We start from the raw sequence: 12,298 nt of genomic DNA on the forward strand, positions 1-12,298 counted from the left end.
CAGGACTAGGGCTGAATGGCAGTCTCTGAATTTAGGATGAGGAGAGAATCATGACATTAGGTCCTAACACAAGACCCTGGAAGCTGCTGTTGCCCAAATATTCCATTTTCCCTCTCTTCAATTGACCTTGTCATCTTGTTTGACAAAGATTTTCTTGTTGGGTTACATCTCCTTCCCAGTCAACCTGATTCTCATCCCACATCCTCCACCACCACCACCACCACCACCAATAATAATAATAATAATAATAATAATAATAATAATAATAAATAGAAAAGGAGAGACGGGGCTGAAAATGCTCTTGGGACTCCTTCATAATCTTCACTCTAAGTCACATCTGTTTTTGTGAATAGCTCAGGGCTTCCCTGAGGTCTTTTCCTTTGACTCCATGATATAGGAAGCTATGGATTCAAGGATTCTAGAGCTGAATGTGACATCCATCTTGATGGGGTTTAGGGACCAGGTCTAGCTAGGTTGAAACATTAATATCCTATATGAATATGACTAGTTTACTAGGTCGTCATGGTTGAATGTGTTGTTTAGGGGTAGGATGAAAGAATGGGGTATCTCCTGTTGACATGAAAAATTGAAAGTGTTAATTTTTGACTAGCCCAAATTCTCTGCCCATAAGTTATAGTGGGACAGTGACATTAACCTGTTGGAGATTTCATTGTAATGAATAGAGTAGGAAATGGGAAATCTGCCAGTCAGCAGCAGCAGTATGAATGTCATCACCATCAACTTCATTAGCACTGGTATCTATGCAGTACGCCACTTTGCAATGTAAAGAATGCTTCCATAGCTAGTATCTTATTCAGTCTCCCAACAACCCTAAAGAGATGTATTATTTTCCCCATTTTACAGATAAAGAAAATGAGAGACTCAAGGCCACACAGCAAAGAAGGAGTAGAACTAACGTTCTTCTAATTTCATATGTTATGCTTTTTCCACCATGAAGTTCAGGATACTCCACTGGAATTACATTCCCTCGTCCTCTGTCCTCTCTAATTCTCTTCTGCTTCATTAAGGAGTTCATAAGAAGCCCAGTTTCCTGTTTGAAGGCTATAACACAACCAGCATGATTCTGGAGATTGCATGACATCTTTAGCTGGAAATATTTTGTTATCGAGTAGAGGGTTTGTAAGACAGGTTATACAGAGGAGAACCCAAACAGCTTTAGGTCTCTCAGTCTCATCAAATTGCCTTCCATCCCTTTCTTACAAGGAAGCAGAATGAAATTAAGTTTTATCTGCATTCATGGGGCAAGATGGCCAGAGGCTACACAGACTCCCAAGGCTTTTTAGTCTAGTCCAGAGGCCTCTGCCTTCCAGCCTGAGTCATGTCCTTTGCTTTGCAGCTGCCCAAGCAGCTGGTATCTGCTACATCACCAGCACATTTGCCAGCTGTAGCCTTGAAGACATTGTTATTGCAGCTCCCGAAGGCCTCCGATGGTTCCAACTCTATGTGCATCCAGACCTGCAGCTGAACAAACAGTTGATCCAGAGGGTAGAATCCCTAGGTTTCAAAGCTTTGGTAATTACTTTGGATGCACCTGTATGTGGCAATAGGCGACATGACATTCGAAACCAATTGAGGAAGAACTTAACACTAACAGATCTTCAATCACCTAAAAAGGTAGGAAAGATACCAAATGCAATGGACAGACATTACAGGAGGCAAATTTCCTTCCCTCTTTTCTCCTTTCCTCCATTCTTTCTTTCCACAACCTGTTATTGAATGCCTGCTCTGTGCCAGACACTGGTGATACAGCAGTTCGAAAAAGCAGATATGGTTCCTGCACCTTAGAGTTTCCAGACAAGCAGAATATAAGACCAAATGTTGTCACCCTTGGAGCTGCCCAACCTGTCACCAGAAGTGTTCTGACCAGAGCTGGATGCTGAGAAATAGGAAAGCCATGGAAAAGATTTTCACGTGAACAGGGGAGTAAACTAAAAAAGTTCATCTAACATTTTCTACTTTATGACACACTCAGAAAATGCTAATTTTAGTTGGCATACATAGACAAACTGACTCTCCAAAGGGGATGTTCATGCCCAAGGTGACTGGCCAGACAGTCTAGACAGGCCAGGTTCTACCCTACTGCCTTGAAACTGAGGAATCACTATCTCTGCACACATAGAACTCATTTGTGGAGCACCAGGATGTTATAGCACATTTGTTTGTAATCTCTGAACTAGGTGACTACAAAGGGCACCTTCCCCATTAAAATCCTGCAATTAAATGGCAAGGAGTACCTCAGAGAGAGACAGCCATGATAAAGTGGGAATCCCTGGCTATAGTAGAGATACTAAAGCCAGCCTTTTCACCCAGTGGGCAGCTGTGACATCCAGCCAAGTAACTCAACAGTCCTCATTAATCACAGATTGGCCTTGAGGTGCTCCAAAATCCTTATTCAAATTCCAGAAGCACATTGAGATTTATAAATATTTGATGTACATGGTGAGCCAAGAGTAAATATTGGGTAATAACTGATTTGGTATTGCTTAGTTCTTATCCTGGGTATGTCTCAACCATAACATATCACATTGACCTATAAATGCTTTTGCTTATCCATCTCATATACTAAACTCTGAATTTTTTTAAAGTAGAAACTTTGTCTTATTTGTCTTTTTGTCACCAGATCCTAGCACAATTATTGAGCAGCAACATGATTCATGGTCAATGATAAGCAATTGAAGTAGAAATTCTTTTATACTAATTTTGTTAGAAAAAGGAGCTAGAAATATTGTTGGGTTTTGTTGCTCCTTTTTCTTTTTGTTTCTTTGTTGTTTGTTTGTTTGTTTGTTTGTTTTTGAGACAAGGTCTCACTCTATCAGCCAGGCTAGTATGTGGTGGCGCCATCACTACTCACTGCAGTCTAGAGCTCCCGAGCCCAAGCGATCCTCCCACTTTAGCCTCCCGAGTAGCTGGGACTACAGGCATGCACCACTATTTATTTTTTTTAGAGGAGCAGAAGCAGGGTCTCTCTGTGTTGCCCATGCTGGTCTCAAACTCCTGGGCTCAAGAGAGATCCTTCCACCTCAGCCCCACAAAGTGCTGGGATTACAGGCAAGAGCCACCATGCCCAGCCCTGTTCTTCTTCCTTCCAGTTTATAAATGGCAGCTCTCCAAATGTGTCTCATCTTTGGAATGCATCAAATATCCTTGTGAGAGTTCAGGACTAAGTTCCCTTTTTATTTCCTATAGGGAAATTCAATACCTTATTTCCAGATGACTCCTATCAGCACTTCTCTCTGCTGGAATGATCTCTCCTGGTTTCAGAGCATAACTCGATTGCCCATCATCCTTAAAGGGATTCTGACAAAAGAGGATGCAGAGTTAGCTGTGAAGCACAAGGTCCAGGGCATCATTGTTTCCAACCATGGTGGGAGGCAGCTTGATGAGGTTCTCGCTTCAGTAAGTAGGATTACTTCCGAGAGGGGTGTGTTTGTGAGTGCTGTGTGTGTATGCGTGAGTGTGTCCACATCAAGGGACTCTGTGCAATCTGAGCATATTTCACTCCTCCATACCACATGTGTTGGTATGTAGCTGTGAATTGTAAGGACTGTTAATTATTATTAGTAGACTACTGTGTGCTAGGCTGTTTTTTCAACCTTTACATATAGCATCTCTAAGTCTCATGCCAATGCTGCAAGATGGGTATTATCCCTGTTTTGCCAATGGGGATTCTGTAGTTTAGTGATGTTAAGTAACTTGTCTTTAGTTCACATAGATAATAAATAGTTAATATGGAATTTCATTAGACAGATGTTCTAAAGTAAACACCTTTCATGGCAAAACTAAAAACACCCTAATGAGTCTTTTGCTAACATCTACAAAAGTCCATAATTTTTTCCCTTAACTCATAAACTTATGTCCATTATAGATGAAGTTTGAGGGCAAGAAAGTGAGGGAAAGGAAGGCAGGGAAAGAATCTTTACGTGGGAATTTGTTGTTGATTTGTTTTCATTGAGTTATATTTTTTCAAATGTTCTGTTGCTGCTTGACTTGTTTTAAGAAAGAGAAATGAGATTTTTTTCCTCTTCAGTTTCATTGACACTTACATAAATAAAACATGTTCACTGCAGATACATTAGAAAATATGCATAAGCAAAAGATAAAAATTAACACTAATTTTTTTTTTTTTTTTTTTTTTTTTGAGACGGTGTCTCGCTCTGTCGCCCAGGCTGGAGTGCAGTGGCCGGATCTCAGCTCACTGCAAGCTCCGCCTCCCGGGTTTATGCCATTCTCCTGCCTCAGCCTCCCAAGTAGCTGGGACTACAGGCGCCCGCCACCATGCCCAGCTAGTTTTTTGTATTTTTTAGTAGAGACGGGGTTCCACCGGGTTAGCCACGATGGTCTTGATCTCCTGACCTCGTGATCCACTCGTTTCGGCCTCCCGAAGTGCTGGGATTGCAGGCCCCATTAACACTAATTTTATCACTATCACTAACATCAATATTTTGGTCATTAATTAACATCTTCTTAATGCAAATACAACTTTTTGTGTTTAAGAAAAGTATAAATACTATTTTGTTATATTTTTCTTTTACTTAGCATTATATTAAGAGCAACTTTTGTTTCAGTATATATCCTCCTCTTATTTTTAATGGTATGTAGTGTGAACAGACAACTATATAACCGACATACATTGGAGAACATCTGTATTGCCTCTAATCTTTGCCTATTTTAAACAACACATCAGTGATTGAATCCATAGCATATTCTCAAGTACTTCTTTAAGATAAATTCCAGGAATTAGAAATTTGCACTAGCTGGTTGGTACATTCCAAGGCGCGTGATGCTGGGAAGCCTAAGAGCCAGCCACTCACCTCCTCCTCTGCACCAGCTCTAACTGGTAGAGGCAGAGGAATGGCAAGCCCACATGGAGAGCAGGGGCCACTCTTCACTGTGGCTCTCTGGTAAGAGTTGAACTGAAGTGGTTGGGCCTCCTACTTTCCATCCCCTCTGTTGACCTGCAACCTTAGGAGAAAGTGGTTGGGCAGAGCACACACTGAGCTCTCTCACCCAATCCCTGCCAGGATGCCTACAAACCATCCAGTATTTAGCAAAACAGAGAAAGCAAAAGAGTATGGCATGCCCTGAGTCATCCCAACTATGCCTAAATAGGAACAGAAGGCAATGAAGAGCCCATCACCAACAAGCAGCAAACAGTAGAATATAGGCTTTTGAAAGAAAACTAATAAAATACATCATACAATAGGTATCAGGCTCTCATTAATCAACTTAGCTGGTCTTGTTCCTTTGGAAGAACTGAGTAATGAGTAGAGAAAAAGGAAGACTAATTCTCCCATTGTGCTTCCCCACTAGAGAATGAGTATTGGCTAAGGCAGGGGCCAGGGAGAGGAGAATTTCTCCTATCTTATTCTGCTGATCAACTTGTTATTCTCGCAAGCCATTTGGCTTCACATCCAAGCCCAACATCACTCAGAGACAGCACCAATATCATTGTGAGCCTAGTGAGGGTTTTGCTTCAGGTGAAACCTGACTCTACACTTGTGTAACCCTACCTCACTCACTTCACCTTAATCCTGGCCCGAGATCTATTTATTTATAAAAACAAACTTCCAGCTCACAGGTCAGAGTTTGTCATTTGGTTTTTAAAAACATTGTATTCAAATATCATTTGTCTGAGTTTTTTTTTTTTTAATTTACTTCCATAGGTTATTAAGGAACAGTTGGTATCTGTTACATGAGTAAGTTCTTTAGTGGTGATTTGTGAGATTTTGGTGCAACCATCACCTGAGCAGTATACACTGCACCCTATTTGTAATCTTTTATTCCTCACCCCCTTCACACCCTTTCTCCCTTAGTCCCCAAGGTACATTGTGTCACTCTTATGCCTTTGCATCCTCATAGCTTAGCTCCCACTTATGAGTGAGAACATATGATGTTTGGTTTTCCATTCCTGAGTTACTTCACTTAGAATAACAATCTCCAACCTCATCCAGGTTGCTGCAAATGCCATTAATTCATTCCTTCTTATTATGGCTGAGTAGTATTTCATTATCTATCTATCTATCTATCTCTCTCTATATATATATATATGCATCACAGTTTCTTTTCTTTTCTTTCTCTTTTTTTTTTTTTTTTTTTTTTTTTTTTTTTTTTTTATTTTATTTTTCTTCCAGTTTTTTTTTTTTTTTTTTTCTTTTTTTTTTTTTTTTTTTTTTTTTTTTGAGATGGACTCTCACTGTGTCTCCCAGGCTGGAGTGCAGTGGCGCAATCTTGGCTCACTGGAAACTCCGCCTCCCAGGTTCACGCCATTCTCCTCCCTCAGCCACCAGAGTAGCTGGGACTACAGGCACCTGCCACCACGCCCAGCTAATTTTATTATTATTATTTTTTTTGTATTTTTAGTAGAGATAGGGTTTCACTGTGTTAGCCAGGATGGTCTCGATCTCCTGACGTTGTGATCCACCCGCCTCAGCCTCCCAAAGTGCTGGAATTACAGGCATGAGCCACCACACCCAGCCCATACCACAGTTTCTTTATCCACTCATTGACTGATGGGCATTTGGGTTGATTCTACATTTTTGCAATTGTTAATTCTACTGCTATAAACATGTGTGCAAGTATATTTTTCATATAATGACTTCTTTTCCTCTGGGTAGATAGCCAGTAGTGGGATTGCTGGATCAAATGGTAGTTCTACTTTTAGTTCTATAAGGAATCTCCACAGTGTTTTCCATAGTAGTTGTACTAGCTTACATTCCCACCGGCAGTGTGGAAGTGTTCCCTGTTCACTGCATCCACATGAACATCTATTATTTTTTGATTTTTTGATTATGGCCATTCTTCTAGGAGTAAGGAAGTATTGCATTATAGTTTTGATTTGCATTTCCCTAATCATTACTGATGTTGAGCACTTTTTCAAAGGTTTGTTGGCTATTTGTATATTTTCTTTTGAGAATTATCTATTCGTGTCCTTAGCTCACTTTTTGATGAGATTTTTTGTTTTTTGTTTTTTTTTTCTTGTTGTTTGAGTTCCTCATAGATTCTGGATGTTAGACTTCTGTCAGATGTATAGATTGTGAAGGTTTTCTTCCACTCTGTGGGTTGTCTGTTTACTCTGCAGACTGTTCCTTTGCCATACAAAAGCTCCTTAGTTTAATTAAGTGCCTGCTATTTATCCTTGTTTTTATAGTACTTACTTTTGGGTTCTTGGTCATAAAATCCTTGCCTAAGCCAATATCCAGAAGGGTTTTTCCTGTTATATTCTAGAATTTTTATAGTTTCAGATCTTAGAATTAAGTCCTTGATCCATCTTGAGTTGATTTTTGTATAAGGTGAGACATGATGATTCAGTTTCATTCTCCTACATGTGGCTAGCCAATTATCCCAGCACCATTTGTTAAATATAGTATCTTTTCCCCACGTTATGTTTTTGTTTGCTTCACCAAAGATCAGTTGGCTGTAAGTATTTGGGTTTATTTCTGGGTTCTCTCTTCTGTTCCATTGGTCTATGTGCCTATTTTTATACCAGTACCATGCAGTTTTGGTGACTATTAGTAACGAGAGAGAATTCATGTCCAAATAAAAGACATTTTTATAGTCCCAGCGTGGCATTATTTGGATTTTTTCTTTTTTTTTTTTTTTGAGACAGAGTCTCGCTCTGTCGCCCGGGCTGGAGTGCAGTGGCCGGATCTCAGCTCACTGCAAGCTCCGCCTCCCGGGTTTACGCCATTCTCCTGCCTCAGCCTCCCGAGTAGCTGGGACTACAGGCGTCCGCCACCTCGCCCAGCTAGTTTTTTGTATTTTTTTTTAGTAGAGACGGGCTTTCACCGTGTTAGCCAGGATGGTCTCGATCTCCTGACCTCGTGATCCGCCCGTCTCAGCCTCCCAAAGTGCTGGGATTACAGGCTTGAGCCACCGCGCCCGGCCTAGAGTTAATTTTTAATAGAACAGAACAGGACATTCATTAGAGTCTTCTGGGGACAACAGCTGACTTATCCTTTCCCCTGGTCCCAGGATGAAGTACAAGGACAATGTTAGATATGAAACCTCATAGAGGTGGGAACTTTTCTCAAAATCCTCACCTTTTATAGCACTGGCAACATCCTGCAGGGAGTGGGACACTGACCTCAGGCACAGACTCTAAGGGGGTACCAAAAACTCAGATACTATAGTTCGAAATCAGATAATCTCGAAGTTCCTCATAGAAGTTCCCACCTCTTTCACAACAGTATAAAAATATTCCAAATAATACCATGCTGGGACTATAAAAATACCTCTTATTAGAATGTGAATTCTCTCTAGTTATTACATGTAAGTTCCAAACATATTCAATTCCACCCCCTCACCTATAAATTATACAAAATTATTTCCTCACTAGTTTCTTATGCTGTTCAGTCTCGGCCAAAGGATCCCATTCAGATAGAATGCTGATGGATTCCTTTGGCAGCAGATGGCCTCATAGGGCCCAGTTTTGACTCCTCTTCTCAGCCTATCCCTCAGAGAAGCACAGACAGAACCCCGAGGGAGTTCCAGAACTCCCTCCCCAAGGATCTTCCCCCTTGATCCATAAGGGGCCTGCTGTCACTCCTCTTTACAGACTTGTAGGTGCCTAGAAGCAAAGATTGGCCTGGGCCACCTTGTGTGGTCAAGGCCTATTGACCTGCTCCCTGGAATTGAAGAGGCGACATAAGAGACAAAGCTCCTTAGAAAAATCAGGCCAAGGTGATAAGATGTTTTCATTGTGTCTATCAAAGTCTCAAAATTTAGTTTTACCATGTTGTACTTTAGTCCTATCTCATTTTCTCAGATACGCCATGAGGGAGTCAGGGACAAGTTGGCCAAATGGTGCATGAGAAATAGTGTGCAGCCCAGTTTCCCAAGTCAGGCTGCAATCCAGACATGCAGGCCATGGCCGAGTATACTTGTCTTGCCAAAAAGACTTAGTGCCTTCACAGTGGAGAGCCTTTCTATTTTTGCCACCCTAGAAACAGAGACAGTAGAAGAAAATCAAAAGTCAAACTGTTGTTTGAAAATAAGAAAGTTAAAGTGAACATTACAAATGGAAAATGCCCCTTTTGGGATGGAAAGAGCAACCAAGCTCTTCTTCCAATCTGTAAGAAAGTTAAGGGGGTTAGAGAGAAGCTAGACTGGAGTCAAAGCAGAAAGTCAAGGCAGGAGGGCCTCAGGAATGTGACTGCCGCTGCAGTTGATCAGCACCGGCAGCCTCAAGCATGGGAGGGGAAGAAATTGTCAAGGGCATCTCCTCACCTTGATTTGCCTGTTCGTATGCCAGGAAGACCAAGTCTGAGAGTCAAAATAGAAAGCCCTCCAGCCCATGTGTATCTCCTTTCCAGATTGATGCTTTGACAGAAGTGGTGGCTGCTGTAAAGGGGAAAATTGAAGTCTACCTTGATGGCGGGGTCCGAACTGGCAATGATGTGCTGAAGGCTCTGGCCCTTGGGGCTAGGTGCATTTTTCTTGGGAGACCAATCCTATGGGGTCTTGCTTACAAGGTGAGAGTGGCAAAGCGAACCAGCAAGAAGATACAGAGCTTCTCATTCATTTCTGTGCTTTCCTGTGGTTCATTTTCCAAGCTTAGCCCTTTTCAAAATGATTCCTAAAGGATAGTTACACCTAAGCTGCATCTCCATGCTTCCTCTGAAGCCTATTGCAAAATGTTCAATAGCTCTCATCCCCTATCTTTGTCTCTGTCCTTTCCTTTATTCCCAAGGTAATTCTTACTTCACAGATATTTCCCATCTTTCCCATCATAGCTCTGACTACATCTAGAATTTATATTCAGTGGATGGTCAGAATGTTCCTTTATGTCTCTTTGTGTCTCTGTCTGTCTGCCTCGGGAGCAGGGTGAACATGGTGTTAAGGAAGTTTTGAACATTTTAACAAATGAGTTCCACACTTCCATGGCCCTTACAGGTAAGTTAAAAACATTTTTTTTCCCCTGATTTGGAACTTAAAGCAGGATGGCTAAAGAATAGGAATAGCAGTCCTTCCCTCTAGCTGACCCTTTCCTGACATGGTAGCTGTCCAAAACATAGGACAGGCAGGCAACATTAAAGACAAAGATTAAGCAGTATTCTCTGCCCAGTGGAAACCAGAGCTCTCCTCAAGATCACTGTCAGTTCTGGGGAGTGTCACCTCTGGCTCTGAATTCTTGCTTCTGTTGAATTCATTCTATTTATGGACTATTGACATATCCCATGCCTGCTGCTTCTGTCCACTCCAATCAACCCAGGCATGAAACTCAACTCTTTCTACGCTTCTATTTCTAGGAAAAGACCCTCTCATTCATATATTTTTGTGAATAATACATTTTGCCAAAGTTATGGTACATACATCATAAATATGGAAAGAACTCCCAGTTAAACATTATGCAGCCTGTTATTGAATTCTTTCAGCCTTCTTATGACCAGGGACTTCTCATTGCCTACTCAAGCCCACAACTCCCCAGCCCCATAACATCATGCCAGCTTCTCTTTCTCCCTCCCTTTAGTTATCTGGAGTTACTCTCTTCAATCCTTATGTCCAATCTGAGCTACAGTCATAATTTTACATATTAATTAATATCTTCTTCTAAAGAAGAGTCTTTTCCTTTGACAGAACTTTCCTTTAGAAGGCAATTGTTACGTGGAATACTCACCCCATCTCTTTTGATATCTGTGTGTCATATTCCTCCCTAACAGATACTTCCTATATCCCTGAGCCTTATCAAAACCAAGATAAAGATCAAAGACATCTATTGCACACAAGAGTTGATTTAGAAAATGCTAAAATAGGGTTTTTACATGTTTACCCTGACATTTTGACATAGCTGTGTTCAGAGATGACATGGGCTCAGGTTCACAGAATAATTCCCAATGCAAACAGAATTACATTATTCATTCTGTATGTAAACCATTTATAAGAGTGAGCACAAAGATCAAGTCAGACTTGTTCCCCTTCATCACCCCTTACCCATGATGAGGCGAATTGCTGGTATTTGAGAGAAATGAGCTTGTAACCACATTGTTCTTTTAGGCTGCCGGTCGGTTGCTGAGATCAATCGAAACTTGATCCAATTTTCCAGGCTGTAAGAAGAAAAGGCCAATAACCAGATTGCTGAGGCTGCCCACAGGAGGATCACAAACTCACAGCACGGTGTGTGATGCTGTCCTGCCTGGACCCCATCCTGTCTGGAGGCTCATGCCCCATATTTCCCATATTTCCAATCCCTCCACCCCTGTGCTTCAGGCCCTCCAAAGCCCTGTGTTCCCCAAATGTTCCATACCCTTCTTTGTATCACTGACTATTATATTTTGCTTTCTTGCCTAAAATCTTCCTTTGAAGTAAAAGATCTCAGAAGGACAGATCATTAATGACTGGAACCACTAGTGGGTTATATTTTTTGCATACTCTATGCAACTCTATGAAATGACTATTTAACTTTGTACTCTGAACAGAGGAGCTGTGTATACAAGGCATTTTCCCGACAAAAACATACTCCTATCTAAAGAAATAGGGAAATAGTTAAGGACGTAGGCTTTGGAGCCACACAGATACGGATTTGACAGTCAAGACTAACGCAAGCTATGTGACTTGGGCAAGTTTTCTGATCTCTCTGTGTTTCTGAGTCCTGGTCTGTAAAATGGGGATTATACTCCCTCAGTCAGTAGGTTGGGAAAAAGTTTGAGTACAATGATGTATTTGAAGTTCATAACACAATGGTTAGCACATAGTTAATGAGTGTATATATATATACTCATACATATATATATACACACTCATAATGAGTGTATATATATATACTCATACTTAATGAGTGTATGTATATATACTCATACTCATTAAGTATGAGTATATATATATATATTTATTTATTGCTTGGAAAATTCCTATTAACTTTTCAAGGTATTGTTCAACTTTCAACTATCACTGAATATTAACCCAGGCTATTTGCTCTGTCCTTCCTATTGTACTTTGCACATTCCAGTATTACAACCCTTATTACACCCTGTCATATTTCTTTATTTGCATGTCTCTCTCCACAAATAGACTATGAATGACTCCAAACAAGAAACTCTGCTTTATTCTGGGCTTGGCATATAGGAACATCTCAGTGAACATTTCTCCGATGGATGGATGGAAGGATGAAGGGATAGATAAAGGAGAGTTGGAAAATATATAAATGACCTATCAGAACAAAACCTCCTGAGACCAGTAGTCAGCTTGAATAGATTTCTAGAGCAGGGATACCCAGCTGAATAAGATCTGACACTGGAAGACATCAAGAAGGTTAGAGATGGCTGGGCATGAAGGCTCATGC

At 40.9% G+C, this 12,298-nt stretch overlaps 1 protein-coding gene across 5 annotated transcripts in view; it reads left to right on the forward strand.

The window, feature by feature from the left end:
• HAO2 (hydroxyacid oxidase 2) overlaps positions 1 to 11,360 on the forward strand; it is a 26,317-nt gene extending 14,957 nt beyond the window's left edge. For 3 of the 5 annotated variants that reach the window (XM_017869844.1, XM_017869843.1, XM_017869845.1), the window contains exons 4-8: positions 1,358 to 1,635; positions 3,208 to 3,417; positions 9,333 to 9,491; positions 9,843 to 9,912; positions 11,063 to 11,360. In XM_017869844.1, the coding sequence (XP_017725333.1) occupies positions 1,358 to 1,635; positions 3,208 to 3,417; positions 9,333 to 9,491; positions 9,843 to 9,912; positions 11,063 to 11,307 (962 nt within the window). In that variant the 3' untranslated portion in view covers positions 11,308 to 11,360. Of the gene's footprint in view, positions 1 to 1,357; positions 1,636 to 3,207; positions 3,418 to 9,332; positions 9,492 to 9,842; positions 9,913 to 11,013 lie in introns of all 5 variants that reach the window. The other 2 variants (XM_017869847.1, XM_017869846.1) reach the window with 1 other exon arrangement.
• Positions 11,361 to 12,298: the final 938 nt, after the last annotated feature.

Source organism: Rhinopithecus bieti, unplaced genomic scaffold (genome assembly GCF_001698545.2).
Source record: "Rhinopithecus bieti isolate Rb0 unplaced genomic scaffold, ASM169854v2 scaffold_3040, whole genome shotgun sequence".
NCBI lineage: Eukaryota > Metazoa > Chordata > Mammalia > Primates > Cercopithecidae > Rhinopithecus > Rhinopithecus bieti.